Below are 18,353 nucleotides of genomic sequence, written 5' to 3'. Positions count from 1 at the left end.
AAAACACTTTACAATTGACACACATTTAAAAACATGTACATGTAGTGTGTGTGCATCTATCAGTTATACATACATGTCAGTACATTACACGCAACAAGCAGGTCACATGGGGGGAGAGGCATTGTGCCGTGAGGTGTCGCTTTATTTTTTTAACCAGTTTTGCTGTTCACTTGCGCTATATGAGATGGAAGAGAGTTCCAGGCACTCATGGCTGTGTATAATACTGTACGTTACCTTGAATTGGTTCTGTACCTGGGGGCTGTGATAAGACCCCTGGTAGCATGTCTGGTGGGGTAAGTGTGTGTGTCAGTCTTGTATGTAAGTTGTCTCAGCAAACCGTTTGGAATTTCCCACACATTAACGTTTCTTGTAGAAACATGAAGTGACGCAACAATAATCAGGATAAGACAACTAGAGCTTGCAGAACATGCTATATGGGGTGTGGTGTCAAAAAGCAGAGCATATGATAGTTTACGATCTAAGGTAACACCAAGTAATTTGGTCTCGTTTTTACGTTTAGCAGACGCTCTTATCCGGAGCTGTAAAATCGCTCTGAATAAGAGTACATACATTTTCATACCTTTTCTTTCTCTCATACTGGTTCCCCATGGGAATTGAACTCACAACCCTGACTGGGCTACACAGGACTTGTCTCCTCAACTTGTTCAACAGCCACACCATTCATTACCAGATTCAGCTGAGGTCTGAAAATAATCGATCGTTGAAAAAATAATAATGTGAGTAGACCGCTGATTGGCCAGTAATAGATACAAGTTTGAGGTGGGGCTTTTGAAGTGTTTTTTCCCCCCTCCAAATTATGCTTTGGCCACAAATATGAGTATAGGGTAAGTCAACAACATTATTTGGGTATGAGTTAACAGAATATTCACTTTTAAAAGTGAGATTTTCACTGGACAGTTACTTTAATGCAGGATTAAGTATGGATGGAACAATGGCACACAATTCACCTGTGACCTACACTCATAAAACAAATGATCATATGTCGATAACAGATCTGCAGGTGAATGTCGAAGGGTGACAAATAGGCCACTTTTCGAAAGCTATGAATATTAGACTATATTTCGAGGGATTTTATGGGTTGCTTTTAACATAGAAGGGTATGAGGGGTGGAGGTGATAGTTGAAAGTAACCTAAATAATTCTGCCATGTCTCTTTGAATAATACTAAGGGTCAGGGCAGGCTATCATCATCACTAAGCCTGTCATCAATCATTATTATTATCATCATGAACAACATAATCACCATCCCCATCATTACCTCGATCAAGCCTGAAACTGATCCGAGCAGCCCACACGACCATGGACCCGGTAAGAGGCCCCGGGTAATTTGGAGCTCTGCGGGGAGGGGCACTTCACTTCCCGTAATTCGAATGGATACCGACCGTGAACATCAGCAGACTCGAGCGAGGGGAGCAGATCCGACTTGAATTTTAACCGATTGACGCCATAATAGAGGTGAGACTGAGAGTAACATTTCATTTGACAATGACCACGGAGACGTTGTAAATGTGGAATAACAATTTATCTCGTGAACCTTCTAAAGGTAGTTGAGGTAAAAAGTGATCACTCGCTTGGCAGATGTTGACGCTTTTCTGAACAAAGCAACCAGTCAAAACGAGCGTACTAGTTTATCGCTCAGCTACTTTAATATAACAATGTGAGATCGTAAGCTTTTATTGAAGAGTTCAGATTTAGATAGGCCACCTAATAGCATTTGGTAGATATGGGGATTTACTTTAGGAAGTTGAGAACGTAAATCCGCACGGGTAAAACAAAGGCTCCTCTCTCCAGCCTTGGTAGCTATTTTGAGTAGGCTAGTTTACACACAGAAAGTCCAACCAACCATACCATTAATGCAGGACGGTCAAACATTTCGCATACCTGAGTGTGTTCCATTTTATTGTAGGACTATCTGTAGGCTATTAAAAGTGTAACACCAGCATTTGATTATAGTACTATAGGTAGGTACTGTAGTTTAGTTTTTTATTTAAAGGTCGATTGTAGCCTACAATTACCTCTAATTGTATCTAGATGCCAACACCTTATTCTCATTGCATCGGCTGTAGACTATTTCCTGGCCTTTATATACTTGTATAATAAAGGCGGCTATTTGGACACCCTTTCTCAAGGTAAAGATGGCAATTCTTTGGACAAACTGAATGTAGTTCAAAAACATTTTTTTTAAATCATACTTTCTATTCAAATTTTATGAGTCTGAAGCTGACCTAGGCTAGTCTTCTATCACACCTGAAGACAACTTGCTGTTTAGTTCACAATGTGTTAATAATATAAGCAGTGCAGACCGTCAGTGCAGACCACTGATAAGAGTAAGCACAGTTAATTAAACAACTGTTTCTTTGTATACTTTTTTCCTTTATCGCTTTTGGAGCCTGGAAGATGTGAATGGCCTCTGTCTGTGTCGCTGCCTCCTTTCTCATTTCACGGAATTCGGTCTGCTCCACAACTGAGGAAAACAAACATTTTTCTATCTGATATTCGGTGCATATTCGGTTTTCTCTCTCCAATAGCTATTGAACCAAGCATGACATTCACACCTTTTTTTGTGTAAAAATAAAAATACAAAGCATATTTCGGATTTTAATCATCAATAGCTCTTAAACGAATAAACAAAGCTTGTCAGGACTATGAACATGAAGATTGAAGTCCTAAATCTTATTTTGTACAAAACAAAATGGATTGTTCTCCAATTACCTAGATTCAGAATATACAGTTGTCATACTCATGGCATGCTTGGTTCCATAGTTATTGATGAGAGAAAAACCAAATATCCACACAATATCCAAAATAAAACACATTTTTACCTTGGTTGCTCCACATTCTCTGAAATACTGTTCTTCTGCTGTTTCTAAATAGGGATCATTTAATGTCCTCGGCCTAGCATTACAGACCACAAATCACCAGACTAAGAAAAGTTATTGCCAGAGGAGTCTGTTTCATATAGTCTCTCTCCTCGCACAACTCAAGCTTTCATGTCTTTTTTGAGTGTTAGCTGATGGAAAGTATAAATCCCTAGTAGAGACTGTCTCATTGTCTCTGCCATGGCTGTCCAGAGCCTCTGGTGTTAACTTGAGGGGCTGTGTGTGGACTTGTGGCAGACAGACACCAGAGTGGAGAGGGCATGTGTGACTCATGCCGATTCAAAGCTGTGTTTGAAGTGAGAGTCTATGGCTATGTTTATAACAGGCATCTCTCGTAATGTGTCTGTTCTGATGCAATTGTATATACAAACACACACACACACACACACACACACACACACACACACACACACACACACACACACACACACACACACACACACACACACACACACACACACACACACACACACACACACACACACACACACACACACACACACACACACACTCTTGCACAAACATGCAGCCAACTCCGCCTGGCAATTTATTGTCTTCAACAGAGCCATAGAATAGGGGACATCTGTAGATAGTAGGGCATAGGATACTTTACACTGTGTGCTTCAATTTGTGTGTGTGTGGGGAGGGTAGGTAATCATGGCGACGAGGGGTCATTCCTCTTGCTCCTCAATGAGTAACCACACCAAGGAGAGAGTGACCATGGCTAAGGTGACCCTGGAGAACTTCTACAGTAACCTGATATCCCAGCATGAGGAAAGAGAGATGAGGTGCGTGCTATGGCATTGACACACACACACACACACGCACCATGCTCTCACATGCTGGAACTAGGAAGATCAGTGACATTGACAGGGTTCTGAAAAGCAAAGGTTGTTCCTCAAAACATGTCCGAAGCTGAGAAGGCAGCACAGTGCCACCAACAAGAGGAAGAGAGAGTAGAGGTGTTACACATCACTGACCTCAACTCGACCTCTCTCTCTGCTTAGAGCCTCACTGTGCCTGGGGGAGAAATGGGTGTAACCGCGCCCTGCCAATGCGTGTAGGCAATACAATAAATGCAGTAGTAAAATAAGTCTGAACGATGTTTCAGTGTGTCTGTGAAATATGCTTTTCCCATGACTAGTGCTTTTCACAATGCATCTGGAAGTACTTTTAGTTTGATAATATCTTGATTTACCCACTGTTGACCATCAGCAGTCCTACCAGGGTCCTGGGAAATCCATATTAAGTTGTTGAATTAAAATGCAATCCCATTCAACCAAAACCTGAATCCAGAAATGCCAGGGAAAAGGTTAAATGAAATAGTATTATTCTTTTAAAACCTCTACAGGATCTGTGTACCCCCCCCCGTTAGAGGCGTCTGAAAATAAAGTTATGCACAAAGCAAGCACCCAGTCACAGCTCATCCTACCCACCAACGAGCCATGCCAAAAGAGGAAGTCCACACTAGAATATTGTTCATGGTGTCACAGACCTGCTTAGAAAGGAGAATATACAATAATTATAGGGGCTGGTTTGGCTAAGCTCCCTCATTTTTTCAAGAAAAACATTTATGGTTTATTTCTCTTTGAGAACATATGAATGGGTCATTCCTTTTCTGTCACCATTCCTCCATAACTGCCCCAAATCAATTAAAGAACCGGTAGTGTAGTGCTCAGTATAGAGCTGCAGGCTGGGAGGGGACTTCCTGAATCAACATATTTGACCCTAACCTTTAATTCTTGACCCCCAACCCCTATCTCGTTGCTAGGCAACAGAAGCTGGAGAGGGTGATGGATGAGGAGGGACTGCCTGATGAGGAGGTGAGTGTAGTAACACACGCACACACACGCACACACACACAAACACTTACACACACCCTGTGTTGCAGAAGTGTATGCGGCGCTCCCAGCATGCACGTAAGGAGACAGAGTTCCTGAGGCTGAAGAGAACCCGGCTGGGATTGGAAGACTTTGAGTCCCTCAAGGTGATTGGTCGAGGAGCTTTTGGAGAGGTAAACCTACATAGAGCTATTGCAGTCCTAATTAGGTTATTACTATGTAATTAGTTATCATTTCACAATATAATAGCTTTGCGAGGTAAAAAGTGGGTTTGTCAATAAAGTGTAGCTGAGTTATGTTTGTTATCATGCTCTGGTGGATCCTCCCATTTTCTCTACTCCCTGCTGTAAGTTATCTATCACTCAGCAGCAATAGAGGAGAGTGGGGTAAGTTGAGTCATTTTTTACATTCAGCATCACTGATATCTGCATTTATTTCAAGATGTTGTGGATCCCTGGAAATAATAAGAATTAATGTAAACTATTACAGTTTTGATAACATAGCTTGTCTAAAAAAGTGGTCTCTTTGCACAATTTAACCTGGGTATGGGTTAATCACGATCACTTTTTGTCTTTTAATAATTTTAAGCATATTTTAACACAGGCTTAACACCTAACGAACACTTTTAACATAGTCCAGCTCCTGTTGTTACCTCATATCCTTGGGATCCCGAGTGGCACAGCAGCCTAAGGCACTGCATCTCAGTGCAAGAGGTGTCACTACAGTCCCTGGTTTGATTCCAGGCTGTTTCACATCCGGCCGTGATTGGGAGTCCCATAGGGCGGCACACAATTGGTCCGGGTTTGGCCGGGGTAGGCCGTCATTGCAAATAAGAATTTGTTCTCAACTGACTTGCCTAGTTAAATAAAAACGTATCTTTTCTTTAAATATCCCAGCGATAATGCCTTGCTAATGCAAGGCATTATCACTGGGATATTTAAAAAAAAGAGAAGTTTTTATTTAACTAGGCAAGTCAGTTGAGAACAAATTCTCCTGGGAAGAAAACACTTACATTTGCTCAACTTGACATTGGCTTAATGATTGGTTCACTTTACCCCTTGGCCATTGGCTCAACGATTGGTTAACTTTACCCCATAGCCATTGGCTCAACTTAACATTTTGACTATGTTAGCCCACAAAGCTACAAGGATGTACTTTCATGATAGGTTTAGGACCTCCTATTACAGCTTATAAAACAATGACCTCTTCCTAAATATTTGGTTAAATTATACATTTTGTATAGTTTATAATTATCCCACAAACAAGGGTGGCTCAATTTACCCCACTCTCACCTACAGTCCTGTGTTTTTCAGTCTGAACTGCCTAATCCACTGATTTCAGAAAATAATTTGATGGCGATGATGTAAATCCCTTCCCATTTGCCATGACCTCATGAACTCATGTTGGATCACCTTTGCCCTCTGATCAACAGGTGCGTCTGGTCCAGAAGAAGGACACAGGTCATGTCTATGCCATGAAGATCCTGCGCAAGGCTGACATGCTGGAGAAGGAACAGGTGTGTGTTTCTCTTTTTCTTTGTCTCTCTCTCTCTCTCTCTCTCTCTCTCTCTCTCTCTCTCTCTCTGGGCTCTATTTTAACAAACCTAACACAATGATAAATCATAGCGCTGATGGTAGCGCAATAGGTTCGGGGCGTCAGAAATATTTTAGTTATTTGACAACTGCAATTATGGGTGCAGTAGCTGGCGGTGGCACGAAAAGACTGGGTTTTTGATTACTAAACAAGTTGAAGGTGTGTCCAGGCTTGACCCCTCATTGCTCAATCAGAACGTGCTCCATGGCCAAATATGGATTTCTTCATGTTGTGTACGGTCTTTTATGTATTGCGTTGTCATCAACTCAAATTCAAATGTGAGTCCATTATAGCTTAGTTTGTTAAAAAGCCTCCAGCAACAACAGCATAAGAAAAAAAAGTATGTAGGCCTATCCCATCTTTGCTAAATACGTTGAACATGTTTGCAGTCCATATTGTAAGAAGCCTTATTGCATGGCTTCAATATGGAAATACATAGCATTCACACTGATATAGGGGCCTACTGTAAATTGCATTATGTCTGCCTTGTCTGAGCAATGGACCTGCCAAATGATGTCAATAAGCAAGATTAAATTCCGAAAGAGAGTGACTCATTCTGATCAAATTCTTATCAAAAGGAAAAAACAACTTGTTTTAAATAGGCTGTCTAAATACTGTTACAGGCACCATAATTGCTCTCTTTGGGCGTATAATATTAAGGTAGACATTGTTTAAAACAAGTTGTTGCTTTTACTTACATCCAAAATAAGAACGTGAGCAAGCAAAAAAAAGGTATGTTTTTCTGCTCCCAAACTTGATCTTTTAATAAATATTTGGGAAAGCAGTCTCACGAGCCAAACCCTTTATTGATAGGCTGCTATTTGGCCAATGCATTGGGAGTGGAGGGTGGGGGCGTGCTTGGTTTTTCTTAAAAATGAAATGGAAAAACAAGCAATTTGTTTTTAAAAACAACAACAATATTTCTAAATAGGATGGGGTCAGAAGCGTAATATCATAAATCGCATCTCACGTCAATGTCTTAACATGACATTTGCACGTCTATTTAAAATACTAGGGTCCTGTCAATTGTTTCGTTGCCTACTGAGAGTGACTCCAAAATGTTTCAAGTCACTCTCAGTAGACCATTTAAAACCCCTTCATTCATAGGCTACTTAGCTAATGCATGGCCAGGATTTAAAAAAAATATGCCCCTATACGAAGCTGCTAAACAAGACTATGCTTGGTTTTTAATCTAATTAAACGAAGTGGGAGGGGAACAAATAGTTTTTAAAATGTTTCTAAATACATGATTCTAAGGCCCAAAAGACACATCTCTCTTTCCGTTGGCACTGTGAGCCATTGGCTGCGCTTCCACACTCAGATTCCATGCCGTTATCAACTGTGTTACCGTTAAAACCTGCTTTTGGTGGGTCTTAACTTCCCTTTTGCACTGCATGAAATTGTCACTATGCGCTTGTTTTTAAGAACATACCTCAAATATTGCCACTCCTCCCACCTCAGCGCAAGCGAGCTGATGTAAATTGCTGAACCTGGTGTAATGCCAGTCCGTTTTTACAATGATGAAATTGCAAACTATTGTGTGTTCGACACTTGAGTCTCCTTAGCGCCTGCTGATAATAGAGCCCTGTGTCCCTTTTATTCGCTCAGCTGAGACATGTACTGTATCTAAGGACATGTACTGTATCTAAGGCCATGTACTGTATCTAAGGCCATGTACTGTATCTAAGGACACAGGATTACTTCACATTCCTCCTCCTTAAGCCTTGTGTCGTGTTGAAACATATTCCTTATTTTCCCAACGTATTATGGATATTTAACTTTGTTTATGTAGCAACAGCAATGGCTATTTCTGAATGTACCCCCTCCCCCCTCTCCTCCACTGCCCTCTCCAAATCTGTGAATATCAAAGGTCTTGGTGCTAGAGGATGGGGCTGGACCTGTAGGCTTATTGATGTACACATTCTATGTGTTGTGTTCCGATGTTAGGTGGGTTAGCATTAGTGTTGAGAGATTGGGTGTGTGTGTTCCTTCTATGTGTTGTGTTTCGTTGTTGGGTGGGTTGGCGTTAGTGTAGAGAGAATGTCTGTGTGTTCATTTTATGTGATCTACAGTATGTGTTCTTTTTCTATGTTAGGTGGGCCATATCCGGGCTGAAAGGGACATCCTGGTGCAGGCAGACAGTCTTTGGGTGGTCAAGATGTTCTACAGCTTCCAGGACAAGATGAACCTCTACCTACTCATGGAGTTCCTACCTGGAGGTGTGTGTGTGAAGTGTGCACGTGCATTGTTTGCAATTGTGTGTGCGACGCTGATGCTCTTTGTGGCACTCCCTGCAGGTGACATGATGACGTTGCTGATGAAGAAGGATACTCTGTCAGAGGAGGAGACTCAGTTCTATGTGGCTGAGACGGTCCTGGCCATAGACTCGATACACCAGATGGGCTTCATACACAGAGACATCAAACCTGACAATGTACTGCTGGACTCCAAGGTACATATACACAGAACCTGCTATGTAATACATACATGCAAGCAAACACACACACACACACTCTGTAGCGTACGCGCTTGGAGTCAGGAACCAGGTGCAGAAGGTACGTTTAATGGTAAGAGACGGCAGATCAACAAAACATGAGAAGCGTATTGAACGAGAACAGAACCAATACTGCCTAACGACTGAGGCTACTGAGAACTAAATAAAGGGAGAGTATTCAAGCTGATGATGAGGTCCAGGTGTGCACAATGATGGTGCCAGGACCTGTGGTTAGTAGACCGGCGACGTCGAGAGCGGCAGCTGGAGTAGGCGTGACACTCGATCTGGCTTGGGGTCCACGGGGCCCGGGCTGGCTGATATCCCAGGACGCACTGGAAGGGAGTCAGCCCGGTGGAGGAGTGACGAAGTGAGTTCTGTGCGTACTCCGCCCTGGGAAGGAACCGGGCCTACTCCCCCTGCCGGTCCTAAGGAACCTCCCCAGCTTCTGGTTAGTCCTTTCCACCTGCCCGCTGGACTGAGGTATGTGGATGTGAGGCTGGCCGTGTCCCCCAGCTTCTCCGTGAAGGCTCTCCATACTCACGATGTGGATTTGGGGCCATGGTCGGAGACGATGTCCACCCGGAAGGCCTTAGGGCCAGAACATCTGCTGGAATAGTGCCTCAGAAACCTGGAGAGCGACAGGGAGACCAAAGAGAGGGATAAAATGGCAGGATTTTGAGAATCTGTCCACAAGAACCGTAATAGTGGTGAAACCATCAGACGGGGGGAGATCAGTGACAATGTCTATGGACAGATGGGTCTAAGGCTACTGAGGCACGGGAAGGGGAAGGAGTTTCCCTGCTGGAGCATGCCAGGGAGATTTAGTTTGGGCACATACGGAGCAGGAGTTGACAGAGTGGGCAATGTCCTGTGCCAAGGTGGACCACCAGTACTTAGCGGAGATAGATTGAATGGTGCAGGTGATACCTGGGTGTCCAGCAGCGAGGGATGTGTGCGCCCAGGTCAGCAGCCTATCTCTTACACCTGTGGGAACGTAGATGCGCTCAGGGGGGCAGGTAACAGGTGCGGGTTTCCTCTCCAGAGCCTGGTGGATGTGGAACCACAGGGTAAGGGAAAGCAGGGCTTCCGGCATCCTGGTGCCGAGGCGGAGCCGAGGCTGTGATTCTCATCCTTCGACCAGGATAAAGTGGGGTTATGACGTTGGAGCCACGGCAGGCCGAGGATGACTTTGTGTACGGGTGTAGTGATGATGAGGAAGGCTTTCTTGGTGCATGGCTCCCGCGGTGAGGTTGAGTGGTGTTGTGATGTGCGTGATAGTGCCGGATCCCAATGGTCGGCTTGGGCAGGAAAAGGAGAGGAGAGCGGGTATGAGGTGATGTTGAGGGAGGAGGCGAGGGCCTGGTCGATGAAATTCCCCGCGGCACCAGAGTCCACTAGTGTTGTAGAGACCACACCTGAGGGACAGGCACCCCTCTGCCCTAGTGGACCCCGGGTTGGGACGCTGACAACACTGAAGCTGGTACCTCTCCTGGCCGCAATAGGAACACGGCGTCCCTCTGCCAAGGACAGACGTTTGGCCCCTACCTCCATGGGTTCAGGCACTCCCAAAGAAGGTTGCTGTAGTAACCTGGTATATTTATGTTAAGTATTATGTTTACCAATAGATGGCAGTATTGACTCAATGCGTGATTTGCTTTAATTATCCGTAACCGTTTAGTCTGCCATTAAACCGTGCTCGGAAACGCCTCAGGGAGCTTACGCCAGGTGCATTCCGGTAATGTTATTCTAAGTAACAATTAAATAATAAAACGTACTCATGTGTCCGGTGTCATCAATCTAAGAAGCATCCCAAGATACTACAGTTGTCCAGACAGATGGCCATCGCGATGAGTGCGTCCAAAGAAAGGTTGTCGTCCGGGTACGCCATCGCCGTCTGAACCGCCTTGCGCAGACCTCTACGGAATAGGGTGCAGAGCACCGGTTCATTCCATCCGCCGGAGGCTGCCAACAACGTCTAAAAAACTGCGCCACCCTATTTTTGCGTTTCTAAAACAATGTATTTGGTTGTTTTTGGAGCACTTGTTCATGTGTTTTCAGAGCCCCCTGTACTGCACAACGAGGATGAGGAAGTGAATCGCTGGTTAGGGTAGGTTTCTCAAAAACAAGTGAAATCTAAAAAATAAAAAAAAAGTGCTCTGGACCCTTCTATAACATGCCATTTACATTTAGATTTTTTGATTCGGTTATAAAAAGGCAAGCAGGTTGAAATCTATTTGAAATTACATCAACACACACACACACACACACACACACACACACACACACACACACACACACACACACACACACACACACACACACACACACACACACACACACACACACACACACACACACACACACACACACACAGGAGGATTACATCAGCATTAGAATGTGGTGATCTACCGGAGTGTCAAGTCTGAAATTATAAATCCACAACACAGTTTCAAAGTCACCACAGGAAGTGTGATTTCAGAACACTCTGATGTTGTCATGCGTTATTACTGAAACATCCCCAGGAAGTGGTGTAACACAAATAACCGTGTGTGTGTGTGTGTGTGTGTGTGTGTGTGTGTGTGTGTGTGTGTGTGTGTGTGTGTGTGTGTGTGTGTGTGTGTGTGTTCAGGGCCATGTGAAGCTATCAGACTTCGGCTTGTGTACAGGGTTGAAGAAGGCCCATCGGACAGAGTTCTACAGGAACCTCAACCACAGCGTTTCCAACGACTTCAGTGAGTACAACAATAAAGCTATACTCAATGAATTTAAGTAGATACAATTAGAAAGCTAATACAACTATATATTTGTCATGGATCTTTCTCCTGGGTGCGTAGCTGTAACTGAGTTGTGCCTAAGACCAATCATTTCTTCTCCACAGCATCTCAGTACATGAACTCCAAGAGGAAAGCAGAGACCTGGAAGAGGAACAGACGACAGCTGGTGAGTGTCATGGAGCTCTGGCTACCTTTAGTCACAACTCCACTGGAGGATCGGTCTTAAGCACAAACTTCCTCATAAACGCAGCAAAGACGACTGTAGTTAATTAGGGTATAAGACGGTTTACCAATGGCCTCTGCTTTTGAAATGTGTCGGTTATCCGTGTTCATTCACTCCTAGGAAAAAGTGTTCTCTCCTGTAAAGAGTAGAGCATCTCCAAATCCACATTATCTCTTCGTGCGAGAGAGCCTGTCGTTCTGTATGGACCAGATTTCTCTAGATGAAATGATGAAGGCCAGTGTAGTAGCAGAGATACAGTACACATCTGGTGTGCAGATGGTTGGATTTCTGTCCCTTTTTATGGGCTGACATTTACAGCACGGTTACAGTTACGTCAGCTTGGTTTCCACAGCGAATGTACTGTGTGGCATGGTAAGAGAAAAAGGCTAGGGTTGACTGCATTTTAATTAAGTCAATTCAGAACATTACTTGAAATGGTTATTCATTTCAGGGGCTAGAGGTTGTTTTACTGACTGGGCTGTGTCTAAAGCAGGGCGTACTTCTTACCCTGTCAACTCTCCTCTCCCTCTCTCCTTTCCTCTCTCTCTCCTTTCCTCTCTCTCTCCTTTCCTATCTTCCTCTCTCAGGCTTTCTCCACTGTGGGAACTCCAGACTACATCGCCCCGGAAGTGTTCATGCAGACCGGATACAACAAGCTCTGTGATTGGTGGAGCCTGGGGGTCATCATGTACGAGATGCTGATTGGTAAGAGTGATCGTTTGATTGATTGGAACACAGGCACTAACTTGCAAGAAGTAAGTTAGGATTGAATTAGGATTGCTGTCTAAGTTTCTTTGTTTCTCTCCAGGCTACCCCCCGTTCTGTTCGGAGACACCCCAGGAGACATATAAGAAGGTGATGAACTGGAAGGAGACTCTGGTTTTCCCTCCGGAAGTCCCCATCTCAGAGAGGGCCAAGGAACTCATCCTCAGGTGAGCACCAGTACACTCTTGGGAAAAAAGGGTTCCAAAATGGTTCTTTGCAGAGAGATGGAGTTCTACCAATAACCATTTTCATTTGAAGAATCCTTTTTGGAAGATGAGGGTTCTTTGTAAGGCAAAGGGTTCAAACTGGAATCTTTCTCATCCTAAGAACCGTTTTTGGAAGGAAGGGTTCTTTGGATGGCAATAAGGATTCTTTGAAAGACAAGAAGGGTTCTACATAGAACCCGTGTGAATCTCAATAAATAGTACCTGAGCATTCCTGTTTATCTCTGTGTTTAAAGTTGAACCCTCTTGAGCTTAAAAGGATAGGTGTAAGAATGGTTTAAACTGTACCTTAACTACCGTTCAAAAGTTTGGGGCCACTTAGGAATCTCCGTGTTTTCGATGAAAACATACATGAAATTAGTTGCAAAATGAATAGGAAATATAGTCAAGATGTTGACATGGTTATAAATAATTATTTTTAATTTAAATAGTAATTGAGTCCTTCAAACTTTGCTTTTGTCAAAGAATCTTCCATTTGCAGCAATTACAGCCTTGCAGACCTTTGGCATTCCAGTTGTCAATTTGTTGAGGTAATCTGAATGGATTTCACCCCATGCTTCCTGAAGCACCTCCCACAAGTTGGATAGGCTTGATGGGCACTTCTTACATACCATATGGTCAAGCTGCTCCCACAACAGCTCAATAGGGTTGAGATCCGGTGACTGTGCTGGCCACTCCATTACAGACAGCTGACTGCTTCTTTCCTAAATAGTTCTTGCATAGTTTGGAGCTGTGCTTTGGGTCATTGTCCTGTTGTAGGAGAAAATTGTCTCCAATTAAGCGCCGTCCACAGGGTATGGCATGGCGTTGCAAAATGGTGTGATAGCCAAAGATCCCCTTTACCTTGTACAAATATCCCACTTTACCAACACCAAAGCACCCCCAGACCATCATGTTGCCTCCACCATGCTTGACAGATGGCGTCAAGCATTCTTCCAGCATATTTTTTAAAATTCTGCGTCTCATGAATGTTCTTCTTTGGGATCCGAACACCTCAAACAAACATTTGTCTTTTGTTTTTATTGACCAGTCTGAGATATGGCTTTTTCTTTGCTACTCTGCCTTTAAGGCCAGCATCCCAGAGTCGCCTCCTCACTGTTGACGTTGAGACTGGTGTTTTGCGAGTACTATTTAATGAAGCTGCCAGTTGAGGACTTGTGATGTGTCTGTTTCTCAAACTAGACACTCTAATGTACTTGTCCTCTTGCTCAGTTGTGCACGGGGGCCTCCCACTCCTCTTTCTATTCTGGTTAGAGCCAGTTTGCGCTGTTCTCTGAAGGGAGTAGTACACAGCGTTGTACGAGATCTTCAGTTTCTTGGCAATTTCTCGCATTCAATAGCCTTCATTTCTCAGAACAAGAATAGACTGATGAGATTCAGAATGTTCTTTGTTTCTGGCCATTTTTGAGCCTGTAATCAAACCAACAAATGTTGATGCTCCAGATACTCAACTAGTCTAAAGAAGGCCAGTTTTATTGCTTCTTTAATCAGAACAACAGTTTTCAGCTGTGCTAACATAATTGCAAAAGGGTTTTCTAATGATCTATTAGCCTTTTTAAAATGAGAAACTTGGATTAGCTAACACAACATGCCATTGGGACACAGGGGTGATGGTTGCAGATAATGGGCCTCTGTACGCCTACGTAGATATTCCATAAAACATCTGCCATTTCCAGCTTCAATAGTCATTTCCAACATTAACAATGTCTACACTGTATTTCTGATGAATTTGATGTAATTTTAATGAACAAAATAGTAGCTTTTCTTTCAAAAACAAGGACATTTCTAAGTGACCCCAAAGTTTTGAACGGTAGTGTGTATGGGAATATTTGTACACAGCAAATTGGCCTGTGTTACCTAGTGTTGATCTTTCAGTGTAACATTTTTAAGGTTGATTCAGGAGTTAAATTAACTCTATAAAGAGCCAAATTAACACTCAGGGGTTTAAACGGACCCAATTGTTGGCGTTAATAACCAAAGGCGGATGAGTGATTGTGTCATTTGTACTCTGTGTAGACTAAAACACTCAAATCCACACCCATCGTTAACATATTTCCTAGCATGCTCTATAGCAGGTTGTTGTCTCCTATGGGGACAAACCGAAACAGAAACCCATGGTTTCTTTCAGTGTAACCTATGGTTCTACTTAACACCTTTTTTTTCTAAGAGTGCACTACATATAACAGTCCATAGAGACCATTGTACAGTATATTATTCTTGATAAGAATGACCGTCAACTAAATGGTTCAATTGTAAAACATGAATGTCATCTCGAGCAAAATACTGTGTCTCTGGCAGGGACACTTCTATGTCCCTTTATGTGGTTGTTCTCAGGATCAACATTTTGGTTTATTCCTACTTAGGTTCTGCTGTGAGGGAGATCATCGGATCGGGGCGACAGGGGTGGAGGAGATCAAGAGAAACCCATTCTTTGAGGGAGTCGATTACGACCACATCAGGTACACAGGGACTTCTTTCCGGGAACAGTTTATAGGCAAAAAAAAATATTTTTTTTTTTTAATACCTCGGCGTTCCAAGAAGTCCAGGTCTTACTACAGTCTTACTGTGTTTGTCGCCCAACCCAGGGAGAGACCTGCAGCGATTCCCGTGGAGATCAAAAGCATAGACGACACGTCAAACTTCGACGAGTTCCCCGAGTCGGACATCCTCTCACCCACAGGTGAGAGAAAGACAAGAGTTTCGGCAGAAACTATTTTCCTGTGTCTTTCAAAGTTTGTGTGTGTGTGTGTGTGTGTGTGTGTGTGTGTGTGTGTGTGTGTGTGTGTGTGTGTGTGTGTGTGTGTGTGTGTGTGTGTGTGTGTGTGTGTGTGTGTGTGTGTGTGTGTGTGTGTGTGTGTGTGTGTGTGTGTGTGTGTGTGGTTGTACAGTATACCGTGCTTCTACACCTGCATTGCTTGCTGTTTGGGGTTTTAGGCTGGGTTTCTGTACAGCACTTTGAGATATCAGCTGATGTACGAAGGGCTATATAAATAAATTTGATTTGATTTGACCTAGTGGCTATCAACTCTAAATATCTCCCTTTCACCTTGTCTATTTCCGCTCCCACATTCCTCTCCCTCTTTTGTCACTCTCCTTTCTCTCCCCCTTTCTCTCTCTCCCCCCACCTGCAGCAGCACCCACCAAGTCTCCAGCAGCAGCAGCAGCAGCGGAGGCTGACTATAAAAATAAGGACTGGGTCTTCATCAACTACACCTACAAGCGATTTGAGGGCCTGACAGCCAGGGGAGCCATCCCTTCCTATATGAAGGGAAGCAAGAGATGAACTCTGACCCTATAACCTGTGCTGCAGTGACCCACTGATTCCCATATCCCCCGCAGCACCCAGATACCTTCACACAACGGTTCAGTTTCATTATACAAATATGTTTTATAGTGTTTTAGTGTTTTTAAAAAACAAAATTCAAATGTTAAGTGTTCTATTTCCTGCAGGCCTTCTGAACCAGGATTCTGAGAAATCTGGTTGAACCAACCCTAACCAGTTCATTATACCCTGTGGATACATGGTTGTAACCACAGTTTGGCCTTATGTGACTTGGGGCCCAGTAACCGGGTTTCCAGGATGTGAAAACCACCATTATTCTTTCACTATCAATTCATGTTTGGATGAATTATCTCAGTAAAATTTTTACAGTGTGTAACAATCACTCATCTCAAATATGCTTTCTCGCTGTGTAGGAAGAATGTCCATTTTTATCTTCGAAAGCAGGATAGTAGTTTTGATTGAATAGGGCCCAATGTCTCAGAGCTGAAGCCTGGCTCTAACTTTCCCACCAGCACTGAACTCTGATGTACAGCCTTATAGCTGTCCCCTTGTGTCCCTCCAGAACCTTCTCCCCACTCCTCTCCTCGACCTGTCATACGGTTCATAGGAAAACGTCTCTACTGTTCTCTAGGAAGCTGACAGGTTCACAGCAGTCTGTCTCACTACCCCTGTGATGTCATTAGATTAGATCACCGCTTGCCTTGGAGAGAGGAGTTCTAACAATGCTATTTTTAGCATTCTATTTCTGTGATTCCTGTGATGTCATCAGCCAGAGTGAGTGAGAATGTTCAACAAAGGACGGAAAATTCCATGGTAGTCTAGCTTACTCCTCAATAAGGGGTTTATTGAGGAAGCACTTCTCCTTCACTGCCTTTGTTGGTTGTCTCAACTTTTAATGTGCCCTGTTATTTCTTTTGTCATTTTGTTATGTATCATTTTCATAATACAGACGTTTTGGAAAAGGTTCATTCAGATGCTGTGTTGGATTGAAGTAGTACTAGTCTTCAGGGATATAACTAATGCTGGTTGTGAGTGTATGTTGAACTGTCTGAATGACACTACCTTGAGACGTCATGTCCATTTTATATGCCTTACCCAAAGAATTCCAAGAGCTGTACATTAGTTTGAAATTGGAATCTCCCTTTTTGTTTCATGTTAAATTGTTTGTATGCAGGATGGAAAGCTCTAGACCTTTGCTCACCCGACAGTGCTTGATTCTTTTTTATTTTTTACAGCTGCTCTTTCCAAAGCTGGTATTTAATGAAAGGCTTCCCATGTTACGTTTTTTTTCTTCTTCCATATAGTAATTTTAACTCACAAAGGAACCACTGTTTTATGCACAATGATGGGGATTTATGGATTTCACGTACATTTAAAACTTCAGCAAATATGAAATATCGAGCTTGAACTTTCACATATATCTGTGTTTAAACACTTTCAGCACTGTTAGTGTGTGTATTATGTAAAAAAGGAAAACAAACTTGGCCTCACTTTACACCTTACATGAGTAACTACAGGATACGTTTTACTAGATGAACTACTGCAGTCAGGTAGTAGTAGGCCTAACACTAACCATTTGTTCTCGCTCTTTTATTTTTCAAGAGACTAAAATGGTATGTGCTATGTAACTACTTGCACTTAAATGTAATTACATAGATTATTCCCACATAGTAACCCAGTAGTAATACCTGTGTAAAGTGATACATAATTTTTTTTCTCCCCCAGATAGACGACTGAATGACGTTGACAGTTAGTTCTCCTCTCGTTCTGATTTTCACTCGAGTGCTTTAAGGTCTTTGTACCCGCTGGAGAAGTAAACTCTGAGCAGCTGCTTAGCATGATAGATTCTTACTAGTGTAATGCTGTTTGAAAAGGTGCACATGCCAAATAGGCGGTACAATAATTCCCATTGTCTGCTTATGTTTTTTAATATAGCCTATATTTTGTGTCAATGCTCACACCAAGCTGTTCCTTTTGAACAAGGAAAAATATTGATATGCAAATGAGTACATGTATAAACCGCAGTCTTTTGTCTGTTGGGTGACACATATACTATGTATAGATCTGTGTGTGTGTGTGTGTGTGTGTATATCTTATTGAATCCTTCTGTATGAGGTTTGAATGTTTTCAGCTCAACTATATTTCTCAGCAAAGGAGAACACATGTTCACTATGAGAAAAAAAAGCTTTAAATGCTGAGAATTATTTCATCTTTCAATAAAACATTTGTACAATTCTGGGGCATACTGTCGTTTCTT

The 18,353-nt window shown here is 42.9% G+C and overlaps 1 protein-coding gene across 4 annotated transcripts; it reads left to right on the top strand.

Annotated features, from left to right (window-relative positions):
* The first annotated feature begins 269 nt into the window (after nucleotides 1-269).
* Nucleotides 270-18,331, top strand: LOC124002866 (serine/threonine-protein kinase 38-like). 4 transcript variants are annotated; one of them, XM_046310630.1, is made up of 15 exons: nucleotides 352-737; nucleotides 1,289-1,475; nucleotides 3,551-3,687; nucleotides 4,671-4,722; nucleotides 4,791-4,913; nucleotides 6,173-6,256; nucleotides 8,429-8,552; nucleotides 8,631-8,785; nucleotides 11,457-11,559; nucleotides 11,706-11,767; nucleotides 12,412-12,529; nucleotides 12,633-12,756; nucleotides 15,177-15,272; nucleotides 15,399-15,493; nucleotides 15,945-18,331. In XM_046310630.1, the coding sequence occupies exons 3-15, from the start codon at nucleotides 3,557-3,559 to the stop codon at nucleotides 16,094-16,096; spliced, it is 1,419 nt and encodes a 472-aa protein (XP_046166586.1). In that variant the 5' UTR covers nucleotides 352-737; nucleotides 1,289-1,475; nucleotides 3,551-3,556; the 3' UTR covers nucleotides 16,097-18,331. The 4 variants fall into 4 exon arrangements, with proteins under 4 accessions (XP_046166584.1, XP_046166582.1, XP_046166586.1 ...); XM_046310628.1 differs by lacking the exons at nucleotides 352-737; nucleotides 1,289-1,475 and adding an exon at nucleotides 270-293 and having other exon boundaries at nucleotides 15,948-18,331; XM_046310626.1 differs by lacking the exons at nucleotides 352-737; nucleotides 1,289-1,475 and adding an exon at nucleotides 271-293.
* The last annotated feature ends 22 nt before the right edge of the window (nucleotides 18,332-18,353 follow it).

This window comes from Oncorhynchus gorbuscha, linkage group LG18 (assembly GCF_021184085.1).
Source record: "Oncorhynchus gorbuscha isolate QuinsamMale2020 ecotype Even-year linkage group LG18, OgorEven_v1.0, whole genome shotgun sequence".
Classification (NCBI taxonomy): domain Eukaryota; kingdom Metazoa; phylum Chordata; class Actinopteri; order Salmoniformes; family Salmonidae; genus Oncorhynchus; species Oncorhynchus gorbuscha.
Note: the sequence above shows the minus strand (reverse complement) of the source record. Positions and strands in the feature narration are given on the sequence as shown.